Source organism: Myotis lucifugus, unplaced genomic scaffold (assembly GCF_000147115.1).
Source record: "Myotis lucifugus unplaced genomic scaffold, Myoluc2.0 scaffold_272, whole genome shotgun sequence".
NCBI classification, from domain to species: Eukaryota; Metazoa; Chordata; class Mammalia; order Chiroptera; family Vespertilionidae; genus Myotis; species Myotis lucifugus.
This window is the reverse complement of record NW_005871320.1, coordinates 1,131,113-1,154,124: the sequence shown is the minus strand read 5'-3', so window position 1 is coordinate 1,154,124 and position 23,012 is coordinate 1,131,113. Positions and strand designations below refer to the sequence as shown.

The window sequence follows — 23,012 nt, the reverse complement described above, 5'->3', positions numbered from 1 at the left end:
AAAAGCCCCCACCCCAGGTGATTCTAATGTGCAGCCAAGGGTGAGAACCACAGATTCAGGGCCAAAGATTCCTTAGCTGCAAGTGATGCCCATATGTGCTATGGTGTGTGTGGAGAGGGAGGAGAAAGAAGGGATAGAAAACAGCCATGCCCTATTAAAATCAAAGGACTACTTCAGGATTAGTTAGAATTTGGCTAAATTGCAGCAGGGGGGAATGTCTTCCAGCTGATCTATCTGTATGTCATTTGCTTTCATAATAAGAGGCTGTTTCAGGCACAGTTTGGTTTAGTCGGTGTTGAAAATCATAACTAGCCTGCAAATACCACAAAGGGATGAAAAGAATTTGCAAACTTATTGAGAGAATTATACATGCTTTCAAATTTCTCTTGTGATTAGAAAGAAAAACTATATTGCTGGGGTCTTGATTCCCTAAACTCAGTCCTCAGCCATTTCCCTAAATCATTCCAAGCCTTTCTAAGACACTCAGCAGCCCTGGCCAGTGTATCTCAGTTGGTTGGGCATCATCCTGTGCACGGTGGCCAGTTCGATTCCAGGTCAGGGCACAGGCCTGGGTTGCTAGCTCAGTCCCTGGTTGGGGATGTGCCAGAGGCAGCCAACTGATACTGCGTTCTCACATCAATGTTTCTCTCTCTCTTCTCCCTCTCCCTTCCTCTCTCTCTAAAAATAAATTTTTAGAAATTGGAAAGAAAAGACACTCCAGCAAACTTCTTGAGGGTATTATTCCCAGTGATGAAAAGTACTAGGTAGACTGCAATCTCAGAGGAACCCTGCTTTTCTTTCAGAAGGGTCTCTCTCCAGAACCTCGCATGGTTCGGAAGCGGTAGGAGGAGAGCGGTCTAGGAGGGATAGTGGGCTCTAAAGTCAGGCGGAGTTGACATGGAATCCCAGCCCAGGCACTTGGGGCTTTGGACAAGTTTCTTGACTTGCAACAGTTCTATAAACCTTGTCTGCAAGAAAAGGCATAATGACGGTGATTGCAAAGACATCAGTGATTCTTCATTCCTCCCTTTGCGATGTGAGTTCACAGCCATTCCCATCGAGGGGCAGAGCCTGGCACTCCATGCCTCGCATCAGGGCTGGCCTTACCTGTTTTGGCCAAATAGAATGCAGCGGATGTAATAGTGTGCCGGATTGCATGAACGAGGCTTAAAAGGTCTGCTTCGCTTTTTTTTTTTTTTTTTTAGAACCCAGCCATCTCCATGAGAACAAGCCTGTTAGCCTACTGGAGGATGAGGTACCACAGGGAGTAAAACCATAGTGCTGGTTGACAGCTAGCTTAACCCCCAGAAGCAAAGGCCCCTAGTCAACCAGCAGCTACCACATACATTCATGAAGGAGCCCAGCTGAGAGCAGAAGAAGGATCCAGCTGAGCCCAGCCAGCACTGCTGACCATTTCAGTCATGAGCTACATGAATACTGGGGTGGTTTGTTATGCAGGGATAGCTAATACAGAGACCCATTGCAGACAGAATGCCAGGTTTCAGGGATAATAATAATGTGACTTGGCAAACAGTAGGCATCCTATAGATGCTGATTTTCTTTTCCCCTTTTTAAGTTGGATCTCTTGAGTTTTACAGAAATACATGTAGACATGTATGCGTGTGATTGGTGCTTAAACTCACACAGTATCCCACACCACAAGCAAAACAGACAACCTCTTTAAAAAAGAAAAGAAAACAGACAACCTCTAGGGCCTAAGGTCTGATTGCAAAATAAGAAGTTGCCTTTAATCCATGCCCTTCCATCTGAACTCCGGAGGTCAAGGCTGTGGATAGATCTGAAGACATGCAGTTCCCTCCTCTTGGGGCCTCATCTTCCTTTCATTGCTGTCTGATCTCTGGAAAGGGGAATGGACCACGCCAAGAAGCAGTGGTGTACCTTTGGAAATTTCCTGCTTGCATCCCTCTGTTCCCTCTCAGGCTCCATCTCTCCCTGCCTTGGGTCTGAGGAGAGATGTTAACAGGAAGGGTGATCCCTAGCCCTGGCAGAGAAGGGCTCTGACTCCCCCTGACTAAAGAGGGGGAGTCAGAGCCCTTAGACCTGCACTGGCAGCTACAAACTTGAAGTATGACTGGTCAGAATTATGATGTACTAGGAGTATAAAATAGAGTGAATTTCAAGATTCTGTATATACACAGAAAGAAATACAAAATATTTCATTAAAATTTTATATTGATTACACATTAAAATAATATTTTGGATAGATTGGGTTAAATTATATTATAATCAATTTCACTGACTTCTATCTTTTTAATGTGGTTAATAGGAAATTAGAAACTACAGACATGGCTCACATTGTATTTCTATTGAACTGCTGTCTTAGAAGGTTGCCTCCCTTTTCTTTTCTTTTTTTTATATATTTTATTTTTTACAGAGAGGAAGGGAGAGGGATAGAGAGTTAGAAACATCGATGAGAGAGAAACATCGATCAGCTGCCTCCTGCACATCCCCCACTGGGGATGTGCCCGCAACCAAGGTACATGCCCTTGGCCGGAATCGAACCTGGGACCCTTCAGTCCGCAGGCCCACGCTCTATCCACTGAGCCAAACCAGGTAGGGCGTTGCCTCCCTTTTCAAACCTCAGGCTTCCTCCAGAAGACCAGACATCAGGAAGGTTATGAAGGCAGAAATTTTAGAATAATTTGTTATTTTATTGTTTCCATTTGTGAATAAAGGATTTAAGAAAGCCTTTTACCCCAACATAACCTTACATATAAGGTTTAATGTCAAAACAAGTGCACTGCATTCACTTGGAGCAGGGCTGCCGCAGTGCGAAGACACCGTCCTCAACCTCAAGACTTTACTGGTGAGAGAGCCTCTCAAGGTTGGCTGCAGGTCCCTGTATTTGCATCTTCTTCCATCCTCCCCTCCGGTGTGATGAAGGAACATGGCCAAAATTAACGTTTGAAGCCCCCAGAAGCCAAAGGATTTGTCTTTCTCTGCTTACCAACATTTTTAGTTTCTATTTTCAAAAATACCAGTTGCAGGCCACAGCTGGGGAAAAGAACACAATGAATTGAGTCTAGAGACACATTGCACCTAATTTCCACAGGCATGTGCTTTGCTAAAATGTGCATAACATCCAACAACCCTAGTAGGTTCTCAAGACTTAGCCACACCAAGCATGAGACTGTGACAGGCCCCTGTGCCGTCAGTGGCGTTGAAAGGGACTGTGCATGCTGAATCCAGGGCCCACAGGGCTGCGACGCTGTGAAGGGAGCCAAACTTCAGAGAAACACCAAATAATACTTTTTTAAAAAAATCCTCATCTAAGGATATTTTTTCCTTTGATTTTTTAGAAGAGTGGGAGAGAGAGAGAAGGAAACATCGATGTGAGAGAGACACATTGGTTGACTCCTGCATGCGCCCTGACTGGGTCCAGGGATCAAACCTGCAATGCAGATACATACCCTTGACCAGAAATAAAACCCACGACCCTTTAGGTCTGCAGGCTGACACTCCAACCACGGGCCAGGCCCAAATAATACTCTTTAGTCAAAGTGAGCATGATGGCCAAAGTTAGCTGACTCTTGGCAATTTCATTCTTTTTCTTTTCCAGTAAACATGTCCAGGGAGTGAAGCCCTGCAGCCATGGAGAAATGCTATGATGGCTGCTCAGGACTATGACTACAATCAAGAGCAATAAAGGAGATGAAATCCGCATTTTAATTGTAAACAAGTGTCACTGAAAAAGTTTCAGATCCACACATCTATGTGTGTATTAATCATCACAGTAATATGAAATGCAAGGAAATGATAGAGCATGTGTCACATGTTTCTTTTTCTCCCTCTCCCCCACCCTTTATAACCATTTGAAGTCCCTAAGTCCATGGATACTAGTTAAGAGAAAACAAAAAAAGCAAAAACTCCCACTGGGCCCTAGCTGGTTTGGCTCAGTGGATAGAGCGTCAGCCTGCGGACTGAAGGGTCCCAGGTTTGATTCTGGTCAAGGGCATAAGCCCAGGCTGCGGGCTCAATCCCCAGTAGGGGGCGTGCAAGAGGCAGCCAGTCAATGATTCTCATCATTGATGTTTCTATCTCTCCTTCTCCCTTCCTCTCTGAAATCAATTAAAAAATATTTTGAAAAACTCCCAATGGTATCAATGTGAACATTTAATATTGGAAAATTGGAGTTTTTTATTTTCTATTTTGTCTGTATTATTAATTTTAAAGACGGCAAAAAATAAAGAGTTCTACATTTCAGATATTGCATTTTTGTAAAAACTCTGAATGTAAAAAGCTTGAATGTAAAAATTTATTCCATTATTAACATAATTGCAATTCACCCATTCTATATGGAATACACTTTCAGGAACTGTGGGGAGGTGGAAAAGAGATAACAAGTATTGTTCTGATGAGATGTAAATCCCTTGAAGGCAGAACAGGGAGATAGTCTCTGGTGCTTCGTTAGCACCGTGTCTGGCATGTAGCAGGCACTTAATTAAGAGGTTGATGGTTGAATAAATGAATACTTCCAATGGGCATGAAGGCCAGATGCGGTAAGTCCCACTCCTGGCACTGGATGTCCATGCACACAATGATGCCCCTGTTCCCCACTCCTGCCTGAGAATTAGCCTTCTACCGCATCCCCTCCACACACACACACACACACACCTGCCCCAGGGCAATGACTCCAGCTGTTGGAGAATTTGAAACTTTATCTCACCCAATGTTCTTACCTCATCACCTTCTTTCTTCCCCTCAGAGTCTGCACCCCAGCTGTCCTTCCATTGCTTATTCTGTCACACTGCTCAAAGCTCTGTTCAGTATACTTTAGGCAGCTCTCCCCTTGCCCTTCTTTCCTCCCTACCACTACTCTATCTTACTTTCATGGATTTTTCACTCTTTTTCTTGTAAAATAACTTGTTTTGCACTCTCCACTTCATTCACATTCATTTGGGAATCAAAAATTCACCCCACAGCTTAGCATTCTACAATTATGGAAAAAATAAGTAACATTCTGAAATAAGAACCAGTGCCGTCCACCTCTAGAGATCTTTTTCTTTAATTAAAATTTTATGTTTAAATTACAGTTGATATTTATTATTATTTTGTATTAGTTTTAGAAATACAGCACAGTGGTTAGACCATCATGTACTTTATAAAGTGATCCCCCTGATATTTCCAGTATCCATCTGGCATCATACATAATAATTATTATACTAGAGGCCCGGTGCATGAAATTTATGCAAGGGGCTCAGCCCTGGAAGCCGTGGCGGCTTGCCTCGGCCCTGGCTTCATCTGGAAGGAAGGTCATCTGAAGGACGTCCAGAAGGACCTTCAGAAGGTCGTTCAGCTGTCCAGTCTAATTAGCATATTGTGCTTTTATTATTATAAATTATTAACTATATTCCCTATGCTGAACATATGGATGCATCCCTGTGACTATTTTGTAACTATCCAATTTGTATTTCCTAATTCCTTTCCCCTTTTCACCCATCCTCCTAATTCCCCTACCCCAATGTGGCAGCCATCAGTCTGTTCACTGAATCTTCAAGTTTATGTTATGAATTATTCATTTGTTTTGTTTAGATTCCACATATAAATGAAATCATATGGTATTTGTCTTTCTTTGGTATTTGTCTTTCTTTGTCTGATTTATTCCACTTAGCACAATATCCTCTAGCTCCATCCATGTTGTCACAAATGGTAAGATGTACCATATCTTCTTTAACCCATTCATCTATTAATGGACACTTAGTTTACTTCCACATCTTGGCTATCTATAATAATAAAAGCGTAATATGCCAATCAGACCAGACTGCCAAACGACCTTCCAGACATCATTTCGGACAACCTTATGGATGAAGCAGCTGCGGTGGGAGCTGAGGCAGAGGTGATTAGGGGTGATCAGGCAGGCAGGTGAGTGGTTAGGGGCGATCAGTCAGGCAAGCAGAGTGGTTAGGGGCAATCAGGCATGCAGGCGAGTGGTTAGAGGGAATCAGGCAGGCAGGCAGGTGAGCGGTTAGGAGCCAGAGGTCCTGGATTGTGAGAGGGTGCAGGCCAGGTTGAGGGGACCCTCCCCTGTGCACAAATTTCATGCACTGGGCCTCTAGTCCTATATAATAAAAGCATAATATGCAAAGTGTCTGCTCCACTGGCGCTGGACCAGTGGGCCATTCAACCAATCAAAGCGTGATATGCTAATAATATGCTAAGTGGTTGGTTTGCTGCTGAAGAGGAAGTAAAGATGGCAACAATCCGTGATTAAGAAAAGGTGCAAATAAATATAGGAGTGGCGGCAGCTCTAGACTGATTCTACTAGACCAGTTCTGGAGGGCTTCAGAAAATCCTGTTAAAAAGTTGAGTTCTGCCCTCATGCAGCTGAGACCAGGATCCCAAATAACTTTGAGTCTGAGTGAGAAAAACAAGCCCCTTCACACAGGCCCTGCTCCAGGCCCCCGTGTCCTATGCCTCGCCTCAGTGTCATCACCTCCTGGAGCCACAGTGAGCAGTTGGGTGGCCACATGCCCAGGACTGTGTATCTTGCAGGCTGGGCTGTCAGCCTCTGGATGCAGCACTTCCCAGCGCGCCCGCCATCCCTGTCATCCCCCAGGTGCACCAGACTCTGCGAAGGAGGGGCCAACCTAGTTCCCGCAGCCGCCTGGTGAAAGTGCGTGCCCAAGTTGTTGGTGTCCACTCTGCGGAGACCAAGGTGGAGGTGATAGGACTGGTGTCTGTGTGAAACATGGCGGGTGCACAAATCCGTGCACTGGGCCATTAGTTGTAAATAATGTGGTAATGAACATATGGATGCATATGTCTTTTTGAATTAGTGCTTTGGGTTTCTTCAGACCCAAAGAACTGGAATCTCTGGGTCATAAGGCAGTTCCATTTTAAATATTTTGAGAAACCTTCATACTATTTTTCCATTATGGTTGCATCAAACTGCATTCTTACCAATAGCGCATGATGGTTCCCTTTCCTCCACATCCTCACCAACACTTGTTTGTTGATTTATTGATGGTAGCCATTTCAACAGGTGTGGGGGGATATCTCATTGTAGTTTTATTTTTATTTTATTAGTTATTATTTTTTAAATTATTTTTAACTAGAGGCCCGATGCACGAAGATTCGTGCAAGAATAGGCCTTTCTTCCCCTGGCTGCCAGCACCGGCTTCCCTCCAGCACCCGGGACCTGGGCTGCTTCGCCACCGGGGGCGTGCTCTGAGCCATGCTGTGGCCACTTAGAGCACGCTCCCACCCCTGGGGTGTGTCCGCTGGGGCTGGGGGCGGCACGCAGTCCCCTCCTGCCCATCTGCACATGCAGCTCCTCCTGAGCGGTCATGATGCAGCCTCCTCCTGAGCCTGTCATGATGCCTGGCTAATTTGCATATTACCTGTTTATATATACAGATTTTTTTTGTGTGTGTGTGTGTGAGAGAGAGAGAGAGAGAGAGAGAGAGAGAGAGAGAGAGAGAATCATCCAGTGTAAGAGAGAAATATCCATCAGCTGCCTCTCACACATATCCCTGGGGATCGAAGCTACAACCTGGGTATGTGCCCTGACTGGGAATTGAATCCACAACCTTTTGGTGTACCAACAATGCTCCAACCAACTGAGTCACATCAGCTAGGGCTTTTTTTTTTTTTTTTAAATCCTCATCTGAGGATATGTTTTCATTGATTTTTAGAGAAAGAAAAAGTCCGAGAGAGAGAGTCAGAGAGAGAGAGAGAGAGAGAGAGAAAGAGAGAGAAACCAATGAGAGAGAGAAACATAGATGGGTTGCCTCCCCTATGCACCCAACTGGAGACTGAACCCAAAACCTAGGTATGTGCCCTGACTGGGAATTGAACCCACAACCTTTTTGGTGTATAGGATGACACTAACAAAACGAGCTACCCAATCAGGGCTCATTGTGGTTTTAATTTGCATTTCTCTGATGATTAATGACATTGAGGATCTTTTCATATCTTTTGGCCATCTGTATATCCTCTTTGGAGAAAGGTCTTCTGCCTGTTTGTTTTTTAAAATATGTTTTTATTTATTTCAGAGACAGGAAGGGAGAGGGAGAGAGAGATAAAAAAATCAATGATGAGAGAGAATCATTGATCCACAAGCTGCCTCCTGCATACCCGATACTGGGGAGGGAGCCTGCAACTCAGGCATATGTCCTGATGGGAATAGAACAGTTGTTCCTTGGTGGACGCTCAATCAATCAGCCACGCTGGCTGGGCTTAAGTACGTGTTTTTGTATGCTGATAGAAATGGCCCATGGAGGGAGGAGGAAATGAATGATATTGGCAAGGAGTCATTACAGGCATAGAACTCTGGGAAGGTAGGCTGCCTGGCTGGTGTGGCTCAGTGGTTGAGCATCGCCTATGAACCAAGAGGTCATGGTTCAATTCCAGGTCAGGCACATGCGGGCTTGATCCCCAGTAGGGAGGCGTGCAAGAGGCAGCCAATCAATGATTTTCTCTCTCTTTCGTTCTCTCCCTTCCTCTCTGAAATCAATAAAAATATACTTTTAAAAAAAATAACTCTGGGAAGGTAGACTGAAAGCACTCCTCAGCCCCAAATTGACTTGAAGCTACAGCTTGAATCTGTAAAATAAATGGGATTTTTGCTTTCTATTTCATACTACAGGCACACCCCACAAAACAAATCCTCAAGTAATGTTTCCCTGAAAAGACAGGTCTGAGTTTTGAATACCCAAACTGCATAACAGGTATTTACCTCTCAATCCTTTTTGTGTGTGTGCAGCTGATGTTTATAAGTATAAAATTTATACCGAGTCTTCAAAATTTAATAAAATATTTTAAACTAAATGGCTTGCTAGAAAAGCATCTTGCCTCCAAATACACTTGGTAGACCATCAGAATCACACTAGTCACTTGGCAAAGCTTTGGAATATCAACAAAATGTTACAGGTGGGAGGAAGAAATAGAATAGTGGGGACTAGCTATAATTATAAGAAATACTAATCACGCACTGTTAACTGTGTTTTGTTTTGATTAAAGAAAGCACATTCTGACCTGGCTGAGAGCTGTATGCCCTGGGACCTGGCAGTCAACCTTGAAATGCTGTGGTTCATTCTCCTAATCGAAGAACTGCCCATCATCATGGAAAGATTAATAACCTTGTTGCCTAAACAATGGAGTCCTGGAGGTGCTCGCCCTTTGTAACCCTAGTCTACATTGCCTGTAATTATACCCATTTTTATTCCTTTTGCCTACTTCCCCATGTAATCTTTGTCCTTCTACCCAATATAAGCAGCTGGCTTAGGGGGCAAGGAGGTAGGGAGACAGGACAGATTTTTGTGGATGACCTGCTGCTCTCCCATGCTGTCGGCAATATTGGAAAATAAAAACGCTCATGTACCATTCAACCCTGTCTCTGCTTAATTGGCTCAAGCAGTGACAGGCAGCCCAGATCCATTAGCTGTCCAGTTTCAAAAGGAGATGAACAAATATGATATTGCCTTCAGGAAGGCCACCACTGCTTAACTGTGAAGTGACCAAAAAGCAATGTTTTAAGCATTGTATATCTGAATATAATAGTTGTAAATTAGTCTAGGTGCCCTGTTGTGATTTAGGAAATTAGTGGAGTTTTTCTTTTTCTTTTTTGATTTTGAGAGTATGTTTATTAAATCTGGGGACAGTGAGACAAGGAAGGGCTTAAAATAGAAGAAGCAACAGGGGAGAGCTTGGTAGGGCTGCTGTGGCTCTCTAGAGACGTTATAATAAGAAGTGAGCCAAGGTGGGGCTGTTGCTGCCTCCAAAGCGGGCCTTGGGGATAGGTTCAGGGATTAGCCCAGGATGAGTTGCTGCTGCCCATCGCTCCGTTGGTTGCAAGTCTCGTGTGGACCCTTAGAACGTAGGGAGCAAAAGCATGCCCGAGAGAGGGGGAAGAAGGCATGGGGTGCTCCAGAGGGAGACTGCCTAGAGTTTTTCATTGACTCCCTATGTCTTATAATTTTTCCCATTTTAAATAATGAGAAATAGGTTTTCCTTAGCATTTTCTCAGAGTCAGTCTGACATTTTGGGCACAGGTTTGTAACATTAACCGCCAGGTGACTTTCTAGCTTTGTCTTGGTTTTAAATTTTTTATACTGCGGATGAAAAGGGGCCACATGCTAACCTGACTAGCTCAGGGAAGGTCTGCATGGCAACCTTGCAAACTCAGAGATCTAAAGCAAACCACAAAGGATGGTCTGAAATTAAAACCTTTTAACTAAAGCAATTTATGGTGGATAGTCATGTCCTAGGTCAGCATCTTCCCTGACAAAGGTCAATCTTTAATAAAGCTGAGCCTGTCTATTGTCTTTTTGCATCTATAAGAATATATCTTTACAATGTGAAAGTAATTTTCCTTTTTCCAGAGCCCTCAAAGCACAGGCATTGGTCTGTGGAGACCAGAAATCCCCTCATGGTTATTGAGTTAACTAGAGGCCTGGAGCACAAAATCATGCACAGGTACGGTCCCTAGGCCTAGCCTGCGATCAGGGCCATCTTCCCAGGCTGCCAGCAGCTGGCCCCACCCCCTGCTGCCACCCACCCAGGTTCCCCATTCCCCATCGGCGATGGGAGCCTTAAGGCTGGGGGAGGGACAGAGAGGTCAGCCATTCCGCCTGCTCACCAGCCCCATCCCCACCACCAGTCGCCCTCTGTGTGTGGGGCAACCGGTGGGGCAGGGTCCTTGGCCTGGCATCGCCCACATCCCCCACCACCCACCCTGGGTCCCCATTCACCATTGGCAATCTGAGCCTGCCGGCAGGGTAAAGAAACCAAAAGGTGGTCAGTGCACCTCATAGTGACTGGTCGAGAGGTCGTTCTGGTCGTTCTGCCATTATGGTCACTGGGCTTTTATTATATAGGGCTAGAGGCCTGGCACACGAAATTTGTGCACGGGTATGGTCCATAGGCCTGGACTGCAATCAAGGCCATTTTCCCTAGCTGCCCGAAGCTGGCCCCATGCCCACCACCACTCACCCCTGGTTCCCCGTTTGCCATCGGGTGATCGGTGCCTGACAGCCAGGGGAAGGGACCAAGAGGTCGGCTGTTCCTGCCTGCTCACCGGCCCCACCCCCGCCACGGGTGGCCATCAGGTGATCGGAGCCTGCCAGCCAGGAAAAGGAACCAAGAGGTGGTCAGTGCGCCTCATAGTGACTGGTCCAGTGGTTGTTCTGGTCATTCTGCCATTCAGGTCAATTTGCATATTACCCTTTTATTATATAGGATAGAGGCCTGGTGCACGGGTGGGGGCTGGCTGGCCTGCCCTGAAGAGGGCCCCAGATCAGGATGGGGTCCTCACTAGGGGCGAGACCGGCTGGGGCGAGGGGCCGTGGGCAGTTTGCAGGCCAGCCACGCCCCGGCTTTGTCAGGAAGGATGTCTGGAATGACATCCGAAAGACGTCTGGTCTATCCGGTCTAATTAGCATATTACCCTTTTATTAGTATAGAAGATTGTTGACTGTTAAGTATCCTGCACTCACCTATGTAAAATAGTGTGCCTATCATTTTATTCTTTATCCAGTCCCAGAGGTTCCCTGCTTAACTTTCTGCTGCCTCCCTAAGCTATCACCAATGGATTTCATGTAACCCATACATGTCTCCTCTTTTGATTGTAATGTATATAAGGTACAAAACTGCCATTCTCTGGAACATTATCTCAACTCATTGAGTTTTTGCTTCCCGACAATTGTCAACAGTTTGAATCAAATAAACTCACAAAAATTCTTCACAGGTTTGAATGTTTCTTATGTTGACAATACTAACCTTGTAAATTACTTAACTTTGGTTCTTCCAAATTTTATAGTAAAATTAATGATCCAGAAAGTTGTACCACGGGTATTCTGCTGTTTTGCATTCTCTCTGCACAGAATTGGGGCTGTGCATAATGCAATCTAAGAAGCATGTAGCTATGTAATAATTGGAGTTGATCAGAAAAGTTAAAAAGAAAAATGAATTATCACTGTAACTTCCAACAGCAACAAATTATTAGGAGGTTCCGAAGGATATTTTAAAGGGATCTTAAAAGTGGTCCCAAAGGCCTCTTATTGTAGGGCTGAAAATAGAAATTGTGTATTTCCTTCCTAAAGAAGCTTCCTTAATATTTTGGGAAGAACCAAGGGGGAAGGGTTGCGCTCAGAAGGAGGATCTATGGTAAGAGACAGCAGTTGGGAGAAATGGAGGGCACAGGGAGAAAGGTGGCTTTGAAAAGGCAAGTTCTAGGTTCCCAGGTACCAGGAATTTCCATTTTAGGCAGCGGATTTGCAGTGTCAGGTATCCGTTATTAAGCTTCTGCCTGGGTTCCAAAGAAGCCTAGATTGGTCCGCACCGCTAGCCCCAACCCTACCTGGGAGCCTGACTCCACAAGCGAGGCGGACGAGGAGGAGGGGGAGGGACGAGGAGAATGGGCGGGGCGAGGAGATGGGGCGGGGCGAGGAGATGGGGCGGGGCGAGGAGAAAGGGGTGGGATGAGTTAAGGGGCGGGCGAGGAGAATGGGCGGGGCGAGGAGGTGGGGCGGGCACGCCAACTTCTGGAAGGCGTGCGAAAGGGAGAGCATGGCTACCCTGCGCAGCCTGCGACAGGTACCCCGGCACTTGCTGGTCTGCGAGAAATCCAACTTCGGTGACGACAAGTCGCGCCACAGGCATCTTGTGGAGACGCACTATCACAATTACAGGGTGAGTCCGGCCGCCTGGGCCAGGGGGCCGGGGAGGCTTGGGAGATCCCGCGCTCTGGTGTGGTGGGTCCGCTCGCGGGGTGCTCTGGGAAGTGTAGTCTCTTAACCGCTTTGAGCCATTGGTTTGCGGATCTGTAGGACTACAATTCCCAGGATGCGCCGGGCGTGAGGCAATGTGCTCTTGGCCTGATCCAAACGCCACTGGCTGGTCCCTTCCGCGGCCCAGGTGCCTTGCATTCCGGGGAGGGACTCCCAGCCCGCAACTAGGGAGATAGGAGGGCGTGACAGCTGCGAAGCGCAGCCGCAGGGAACTTACTTTTGCCCCAGATTGAAGCCAGACTCTCGCCTCCCCATCACCTAATTCCTTCCCCACAGAGCATCGTGCGGAGTCCAGCCCCAGGAAACTACTTGCTTTTCTATCCTGCGCGTGGCAACTTTCTGCTTTGCCTGCCTGCTGCCCTCTGTGTCCTGCAGGCAAACTGTGCTATTTCTGCCGCTTTGGGGACACATTCCTGTGGTGGCCCTGCTAGCAAGCGCCCTTAAAAGTTGTGTGGGGTTGGTAACATGGGCTGCTGTTTCTTGAATGTCACCCCCACCCTGGCCGCTGTGCTAAGTGGTTAGATTCCTGCTCAAGGGCACGATCCCGTCCTGGCAACCTATCGAAGTGTCTCTCACATCGTTGTCTCTCTCTCTCTCTCCTGGTTCCCTCTCTCCCTTAATTCGCTCTAAAAATCAATGGAAAAAATATCCTCGAGTGAGTATTAACCAAAAATAAAAAAATAAAAGAATGTGCGTGCTTCACAGATGTGGGAAGTTGAGGCGTCGATGAGGTTAATCATGGGTTTATCCACGATTTGCTGAGTAGGGAGAACAACCCAAATTCCCGGTCAAGTTTGAGAAGGCCGCTTTTACCAGCCTATTGAAGGGGCTAGGCCTCCAGAAAATCAGCCTATGATGATGGTTTAAGCCTTCAGCACTGTAAGTGACCGACCTGGTCTTCTCTCAGGCTGGACGGTCCTGGTCCTTGGGAACAGCCTGGCGGCCAGGCCCTGGGAGAGCGGTTTTCAAGGTGTGGAGCCCGTGGGCAGCATGTACAACCCTTAGGTTTAGCCTCTCTGCTTTGGATGGGAAGCTCACCACTGCCAGCAGTCAGGGGTGTTCGCCTTAACCCACCAGGTCTGCTCTGTAGAATGTTTCTGTCTATAAAATAGAATGGTCCGGGAACACTTCTGCTTCCAGGTGCCCTCTGAATTATTGATTCTGAAGGGACACATTCCTTATGCCCTAAGGGACAGTTCCTTTGATTCAAGCCTGCTACTAGATAAACAAATCTAGATATTCAGTTGTCCTATATTTCCCTAAAATTTTGTTAGAGTGGTAACAGGAAAAAATATATTGCTTATTTATAAAAGATACAATATTAACAAGACCTTGCTACTAAAGCAAGGGTGGGGAACCTTTTTCTGCCAAGAGTCATTTGGATATGTCTAACATAATTTGCAGGCCATACAAAGTTATCAACTAAAAAGTAGCCTGCTGTATTTGGTCAAACATTTAATTAACTCACCCTTAATGCCTTGGCAGGGCCAGAACAAATGATTTCTCGGGCCTTATAGGCCCTCAGGGCAGAGGTTCCCCACCCCTGCATTAAAGTTTTTTTGCTCATTCTCTTTCTAGAACTGTATCTTCGAATACAGAAATGAAAAACTTGAATTGTCAGATTTTTTTCCGCCTGAGATTGTCAAGTTAATTTATAAGAGTTTTGGCCCAGCCGGTGTGACTCAATGGTTGAGCATTGACCTATGAACCAGAAGGTCACACTTCGATTCCTGGTCAGGGCACATGCCCTGGGTTGCGGGTTCAATCCCTGGTAGGGGGCGTGCAGGAGGCAGCCTATCAATGATTCTCTCATCATTGATGTTTCTATCTCTCTAACCTCCCCTTTCCACTCTGAAATCAATAAAAAAAATTTTTTTTTTAAGTTTTGTATTAATAACAGTCTTCATGATGTAGAAACTTGGGTGTTGATCTACATAATAATGAGACCTGTTTATATTTACACTTTCCAATAGGTTTCATTTCTGATTCCTGAGTGTGGGATACTATCAAAAGAACTGAAAAGCCTGGTCATGGAAACTGGATCCTATTACTTTGTGAAGAATTTACCTCTTCATGAGTTAATTACCCAAGAATTCATCAATACCTTTGTAAAGAAAGGTAAGAAAAACTGTAGTGTCTATGAGCATGGCAAGACGAGGAAGGACAGTTAGATCATATCACAATACAAGGACTGGTGTTTTCAGCACGGCCTATGGAGATGGTCTGTGATCCAGTGCATGCATCACTCTCCCCATCTCTCTGTACTCTCAACTTTCTCTCTCTCATGCTTTCGTTAGGTGCTGGTTTCTTATGACACTCGTCCACAAGTGTTGCATGGGGTTGTTGTAACAAAAGGATATCCCTAGTCTTAAAACAGAAATTAATGAAGAGGAAAGTCTTTTGATCCATGTTTTCAGATACCGTGCTGCTGGGTGTGTGGCTGCAAAGAACACTGCTCCCAGTAGTTCCCACAACAGCTGTCTCACAGGGTTGGCTTTCTGAGGCAACCACAGCAGCTGTTCTCAGAGCCGGGTACTTGTGGTTTGATGTCTTCTGTCTAGATTTTATGACTCTCACCCTCCTCTGCTCACCTCATTCCCATTCATATTGATTGGTTTATTCCTGTTCTTTTCTAGGATCCACTTGTTTGAAATTGTATTTCAGAAAGTGTTTAGGGATCCCTCCCTCATTCCATAAGTTACTACACTTAGAAGTAAGCCACGTACTTATCTTGTTGTAGGACTCTTGTGTGTCCTCTCAGTGGAGCTGTGAAGGATCTTAGTTACCTGGAACTCTGCTCCTTCTGATGTTGCTGGGGCTGCTTATGAAGCTGGACGACTTGTCTTTGGTTTCATCGACATTATTCCTTTATTCTGTTTTGAATCTTAATACTGCTTTGTTAATAGTGTGGACATAGCAATAGTAGGCACTGTTACACATCTTATCCAATTTAAATCCTTGCAACAACTCTATGAAATAGGCCTATGATTCCCATTTTACAGGTGAGGAAATTGAGCTGGGAGAGATTGAATTGCTTTCTTAACTTCATACAAGTTCCTGGCACATTTGAATCTCAGCCTGGAACCCTGCGTCGCGCGCGTGTGTACACTTACCTAATAGTCCACTTTGTGCCTCTCACGCCCCACGCTCAGTCCATCTTCTCCATAGCAGTCAGCTTGCACAAACAGGTCTTGGGCAGGGGATTAAACTAACTGTGCTTGGCCTTTCATGTCCCCCAGGTCAGCGCTGGCAGGTTTTAGGTGTATTGCGTGAGCTGGAGCAGTAATTTCAAAGATTTATTATCATGTAAAAAATAATCTGCTAACTTTTTGGAGCTGTGATTTTTTTTTCTTAATTTCTCTTCTGGGCTTTCTCTTACAGGTTCATGCTATGCACTATCATACAATACAAATATTGATGAAGATAATACTGTTGCCCTGCTGCCAAATGGTAACAACACTCATCTTTTCTTTTCTTTGTTAATTAAAAAGGAAATGCAAACTGTAAAAAAAGTCAAATCATCCAGATGTACAGAAAGTGAAAGTCACCGTTTCATCCCCCTTCTTCCAAACTCACTCCCCTTCTTAGAAGGAACTGTTGTTAACAGGTTGTGTTCATTCTTCTAGACATTTCCTATGAATTTATAAACACACATAAAGGTGCTTCTTTTTAACATAAATTACATTATAGTATTTTATTTCTCAATTTGCCTTTTTCCCAAGCTCTATATCATAGACATCTTTCCATACCAGTGCATATAGTTCTAACGCACTATTTTTAATGTCTCGAAGGTATCCCAAAAAAGAGGTATACAATGACTTGTTCATTCTTTCTTCAATAGAAATTTAGATAAATTTCTAGTTTCACTATTATAAATAATATCCTTGTATATGTAACATTTAAACAGTATCCTTGTATTATAAATAAGATGTCTGTATGTATAAATAATATCCTTGTATTATAAATAAAATCCTTGTATGCAATTTATCGCTCTGATATTACCTTGCTTTCTTTTAGTCATAAGTCATGTTTTGACATCACTTTTATGGGAATTATTTGATTTATAGGGAAATTAATTTTATCACTGGATAAAGACACTTATGAAGAAACTGGACTTCAAGGTCGTCCATCTCGTTATTCTGGTAGAAAAATAATGAAATTTAGTAAGTATTATGCTTGCTCCATCAATTTCTAGCAAGATAGTAATCTTTTCGTGGCAATTTAAATTTAAATGCTTGAATCACCTCTATTCTCTGTTCAGAAAAAGTATGGATTTTTCTTGTCTTTAAAGCTTCTGATTCAAAAGGCTCTCAGTTGGACCACAGGGAGGATAAGATAATGCTACTTCTCTTCAGCTGTAGGCTGCATCTTATAAAGATCATAGAATTAGAATGGTCCTTTAAGTATTTATGTTTTGGCTCAAAAATTTAAAATAATACACTCAAGGTAAGAGTCTACGAATTGTTCTTAATGAAGAACTTTCTTTGAGCCCTAGCCCGTGTGACTCAGTTGGTTGAGGTCACTGGTTCAATTCCCAGTCAGGGCACATGCCCAGGTTTCGGATGGGGCATGCAAGATGATGGGTCACTGATTCTCATTCATCGATGTTTCCTTCTCGCCCTCTTCCTCTCTCTCTAAAATCAATAAAAACATTTCAAAAGTACAAAAAAAGAATTTTCTTTGATTTGCCCAAGTCTTTGTGGTTACTGGTAGAAATGTACTTATGAGTGAAGAGTTGTTGTTCTGCTGGCAGTGTCCAGCTTGAGCCTCAGTAGCAAAAGTTGCTACATCCACAGGTAGGTTAGAGTTGACTCTGCCCTTGGCTTTGACCTAGGAAAAGTATGAATTAAAAACATCTGTTGCCCAGCTGTTTGGCTCAGTGGTTGAGTGTCACAGTCCAACTCCTGGTCAGGGCACATGCTCCCGTTGTGGGCTTGATCCCCAATGGGAGGTGTGCAGGAGGCAGCCAATCAGATTCTCTCTCCCTCTCCTTCCCTCTCTCTGAAATCAATAAAAACATTTTAAAAAATCTGTTATTATCTCTTAATGCTAAAAATGACCATTAAAGGCAGAGTTTTGATTTGGTAAAACAAAGAGAGGGCAAGAAGAACATAATAATTTTTATTACCCATATAGTTTCCTAAAACTCTGGATTTTTAATACAATACTTTTTCCACAGTGTAAGCTATTTACATATGAATGAAATATTTATTTCTCTTTCCATTTTTTAAGTTATTTCCATTGATTTGATGGACTTATCCTTTAAGCTGGATTCTAAGAAGTATGAAAGAATATCTTGGTCCTTCAAAGAAAAGAAGCCACTGAAATTTGATTTTCTTTTGGCTTGGCATCATACAGGTATGAAGAATCAACTGTGAAATAATACAGTGATTTTGAAATCTAATTGTAACTAAAGGGGAGTGATGAAGAATGGTGATTCATCACTGTGGTCAGGGATATTATGTACACGTACGTGTGAACATTATTGAGGAAGCTGCCTTGGCCCCTCTCACATCCACAGAAACTGTAGTTCAGGATAATCTATGTGTGGAGCCAGCTGCCTCCATCTCCTTGCTTATGTGTAGACCCAGAGATCTGTTTGTTTTATTTATTTTTATTTGTTTGTTTATTTTTATTTTTAGACCCAGAGATCTTGAGAGTGAAAGCTGAGCAGCTTACCTTTACCTGTTTCTCTCCTTCCTTTCTCCAGCTTATCTCAAACAGCTTAATGTTTTAGATGTAATGTTCTAAACTAATACCACTATAGTTATATACACAAACTGCCCTTCATCATTGCACAGTCATAGTCAGGCATGCCATTAGAGGTTGGATTAAATTTGTTGCAGTTTTTAATTGATTAGAACAATAAATTTAATTCAAAATTTGATGGTCACCAAGATGTTAATCTACTTACAATTGTTGTGCCTTCCTCCTTTTAGAAGTGTATTTTTTGGCACATCCCACGAATATAATGAATCAGAGCATCCCAATTCCGATGGTGTAGTACTCTCTTTTGGAAAATAGGGAAGCACATAGGCCCATTTTGGAAATATGTCCATCTCTCTGCCCCTCGTGGGAAGTGTCTGGCTGCTGGGTGTTTGTCTTGCATGAGTCCTGGGTCTGTAATACTTCAGTGCTCCTCCTCCTCCTTATGGTAGAGATACAAGAGGGCAGAGAGATGGACTGACATTTTAGTCACACGAGTCTTCATTGAGGACCATTTATGCATTAGGTTCTGGATGGCTCTGTGTCCTAAGATGCCCAATTATTTTAAGGGATTGTCTGGAACTATCTGCGACTTTATCCTACTTATAAGCTACGAAGTTAGCCTGCACAGTCTCATAGATGCTGGCAGGAGACATGAGTCAGAGACAAATGACTTAATGACTCACAGCAACATCAGTGCTCAGAGTATCAGCATTTGTACCGTCCACCGAACTCCAGATCCTCCAGGGAGATACACAGGGGGCCTGGCGGTGCTGGCCATACATGTTGCAGGAAGGGAGACTGGAGCTTATCTAACGAACTCAAATCTTTCATACTGGGCAGTAAGCCTGCTGACCTTTGCCCTGGAAGGGGGGAAGGAGATAATATTTTCATTAGACTGAATAGCAAACAAGCCTGCCATTTGCTCCAGAGGGGGGCACCATTTCTTCTTCCAAAGATGTTGGAAAATCCTTGAAGATACACTGGATTACTGGGTTCAGAGACGACCTTGAATGTGTTTCCATCATCATTCAGTTCCTCTTTCTTTTATAGAGTATGTGCAAATATGTTTCTTTTTCTGTAGAATTCATTCATTTTATTTGTACAAAAGTTATGCTTTTGGTCTTATTTAAGTTGAAATTTTCTTATTACAGAAAATGATGAAACTAGTATGGGTTGAATCTGAAAGTATATGTTTTTCTGGGAAAAGTGTGAAAGAAGATGAATGTTTATAGAACTTGGGCACATGCAGCTGAAAGCAACTTAAATTATTTTAATTTGAATAAAGCTTTGCACAACTTCCTTCCATTTTACTTAAACCTACCTGCTTCCCGTAACTCTCAGGTGGGAGGAGTAGTTTTAGGGATTCAGGGACCTGTTTACAATATTCAAAAGGCCTTATATGGTTTGTTTTAAGGTGTGGGAGACTCAGCGATGATGTCATACTTCTCCAGTTACGGAATTCAGGAGCATCAGCCAAAAGTCGCAGTGAGCACGATGACAGAGCTGCAGTGCCCAGTGCTGCAGAGCAGCGAGCTCCGGGGAAAGCCAGGGGCGGCCTGCAGCCCTGGCGAGCTCCTCGATTGGCTGGGCGCTGTCTTCAGTAATGCCAAACTGTGCGTAAGAGCGCTCCTGCGCCTCTAAGGGCTCTGGCTTCAACGGGGTCTTAATATTTTGAAAGTGAACATATGGTGGACATAAATGTGTCTTCTTTCTTTTTTGTGACAGAAATAATGAGCCTAATAATTTCATATCAACCTATTGCTGTCCTCAGCCAAGCACAGTGGTGGCCAAAGCTTGTTTGTGTACAATCACCGGCTTCCTACTTCCAGAGAAGATATGTCTCCTGTTGGAGCAGCTGTGGTATGAACGCTTTTTGCCTTTTTCATCTTGCTTGTCTGTGCCAACCTGACATTTTAGGAGCAGTGCTACTGTCCCAAATTTCATCGTCCTGTCATACACATTTCCCTTTTTTTCCTTGTTTGGGCTCACAGTGCAGCAACGTTATCATCTTAAATGACGTAATTATCCTTGGTGATGGGAAATTCTATTGCCACATACTTGTCCGTATGGAAAGACAAATAGCAGAGCTTCAGGATACTCCTTGAAGACAAACTGCTCATTTTTCTAGTTCTGCTGCCCTGGACCACTTTGTTGAAGTTATAATGTCATTAAGAAAATACCAATACCCTATGAAAGACATAATCTGTTTTAAATAATGGAGTTCTGCAAAATGTCTAATTTTTAAAGGGAGTACAAAAAAGGAGTTGACTATCTCTGAATCCAAATCCTATCTAAGATCAGTTCCAGCCCTAACATCGTATGAATCACTGGGCATCAGTAATATGCCAAGGACTGTATTAAGTAGTAGTAGTTTTTTCATTTTGGGAGGTATTATATAAATAAGCGCTACATTGTACCTAATATCAGGAAACTCAACCCCCATATTGAAAAGTCTACAAAGTAAGCATAATGTGTCAGTCTTCACTTTGAAAATGTCTAAGGTTGAAGTCTTGATGGTTTTCCTTTTTAAACTCAGCATTCTTTTTCACGTGTTAGTTTAGTACTTAGATTTTCTTCAATAGGAAGGCTTCAATTTTAGAATCCAATAAATTATTTTGCAGGATTTCAGGTAACAGAGACTGAAAACGGCACTATTATAGGGAGAGAAACTATTCTTATTCACTTTGGGGGTTTTTTGTCCTTTGAATCTTACATGATCTTCCACAATGGAGGTAGGAAAAGCTGAAGTTTGTTTTGTGCATTGTATATCGGTTAACCTTTATTGAATTCACAATATAGCATCAAGAATTTAATTTGCATCTCCTGATTTTTATAAATAAAAATTAAGGTCAAAGCTTCATTGGAACATCAGAAGTATCACTTACTCTGAATAAGAAAAAAAAAGTGAACATTCCTAATTCTTCCTGTTTGTTAAGAATTAATCTTTCTTTTTCAGTCGCTACTTTGACGAACCCAAGTTAGCTCCGTGGGTTACGTTGTCGGTTCAAGGCTTCGCAGACAGCCCTGTTTCATGGAGAGAAAATGAACATGGTTTTCAAAAAGGAGGAGAACATTTATACAACTTTGTGATTTTTAATAATCAGGACTATTGGCTTCAGATGGCTGTTGGGGCAAATGATGACTGTCCACCATGAAAATACAAAATTTATAATCATGTTTGTCTATGTTTATTTTTTTCAGATTTCTTAGTGGTAAAATGTCTGTGTGCTCACTCGAGCATATATGATGATGACATATCTTAGATAAGCATCTGTTAGCATCCCGCTCTGGGGGTGGGGCCCATCCTGTGACTGCAGCGGGGGTCAGTCATCCAGTGATTAGCTCAGTTCATTTCTCCCTGTAGTATAAGCTCAGGGGTACGAGCTCCTACAAGGGAGAGGGAGCCAGGGACCAGGGGTTCTGGGGGCATCGGGTAAGATGTGTGCTCTTACTCAGGTACATGATTGCAACTTTTTCACATAATAGTAAAAAGATATCCTCATACCAGAGCCAGTCCCTGCTTCAAGGGTTGTTCATACATTACCTCACTTAGTCCTCACATCAGTCCTACCAGGAAATGGGCACAGAGTGTAAATAAGCTACGGAGGTCACACTGCTTGTGAATCAGTCAGACTGATCTCATGCCTGCTGCTTCCGAGTGATGTGTTTGTTCCCTCTCTCCTGCCTCTGGATCAGGATGGCTATTTGAATACTGTATATTGTTAACATATTGAAAGAATTATTTTTTTCCAGCTGTATGACTGATAAAGACCAGCTGAAAACAACGAAAACTTCTGGAATACATATCAAAAACTATTATTTAAAGTGTATCACCGAGCTGCAAATAAACAATTCCCAGAGACTAAATAAAAAATATCTAATGAAAATAGAAACCCAAGGATATAATTCAGGTATTGATGCCACTTTTCACACTTAGGATATTTGCCAAATGTTAAGTGGAACTTTGCTTTTCACAGCCTGGGGTGGGGGCAGCGGCAGTAGAATAGCAGACAAAGCTGAGGGCCCGCCCAAGGTGGCAGTGTAATGGGAGCTCTCATAGAGTTGACACTCTAAAACAGGGGTGGGCAAACTTTTTGACTCGAGGGCCACAATGGGTTCTTAAACTGGACCGGAGGGCCGGAACAAAAGCATGGATGGAGTGTTTGTGTGAACTAATATAAATTCAAAGTAAACATCATTACATAAAAGGGTATGGTCTTTTTTTTTTTTAGTTTCATTCATTTCAAACGGCCGGATCCGGCCCGAGGGCCGTAGTTTTGCTCACGGCTGCTCTAAAAGGATAGCTTAGTGAGGATGAGCCATGAATGAACCTGTCTGCCTCCCCTTCTCCCCTCCCCTAGATAGCAAGGAAGATCATCCCTGAGAGCAGATACATGACCCTAAGCAGCCCTTAGCTGGTTTATTCACACAGCCTGGGTAGTCTAAAGACATCTCAGGCTAGAAATTTGTTTGTTTGTTTCTCAACTATTGAGTTCCCACCAACTGCACAATCTGCTCCTAACATTAAGCTCCTTCCTTTGCAATTCGGTCTTT

At 43.6% G+C, this 23,012-nt stretch overlaps 1 protein-coding gene across 2 annotated transcripts; it reads left to right on the top strand.

The window, feature by feature from the left end:
- The first annotated feature begins 12,482 nt into the window (after positions 1-12,482).
- Positions 12,483-21,638, top strand: RPP40 (ribonuclease P/MRP subunit p40). Of its 2 annotated transcripts, XM_006099339.3 has the most exons (8): positions 12,498-12,651; positions 14,723-14,867; positions 16,131-16,199; positions 16,817-16,912; positions 17,982-18,107; positions 19,873-20,071; positions 20,184-20,318; positions 21,415-21,634. In XM_006099339.3, exons 1-8 carry the CDS (start codon positions 12,529-12,531, stop codon positions 21,611-21,613), a joined length of 1,092 nt encoding a protein of 363 aa, XP_006099401.1. In that variant the 5' UTR covers positions 12,498-12,528; the 3' UTR covers positions 21,614-21,634. The 2 variants fall into 2 exon arrangements, with proteins under 2 accessions (XP_023618799.1, XP_006099401.1); XM_023763031.1 differs by lacking the exon at positions 17,982-18,107 and having other exon boundaries at positions 12,483-12,651; positions 21,415-21,638.
- Positions 21,639-23,012: the final 1,374 nt, after the last annotated feature.

Bases quoted from the DNA above. Each gene is read 5' to 3' on its own strand.
- RPP40 (XM_006099339.3), top strand. From the start codon at position 12,529: ATGGCTACCCTGCGCAGCCTGCGACAGGTACCCCGGCACTTGCTGGTC. The intron at 14,868-16,130 runs GTAAGAAAAACT...TTTCTCTTACAG, and splicing joins CAATACCTTTGTAAAGAAAG to GTTCATGCTATGCACTATCA. The intron at 20,072-20,183 runs GTGCGTAAGAGC...TTTTTGTGACAG, and splicing joins GTCTTCAGTAATGCCAAACT to AAATAATGAGCCTAATAATT.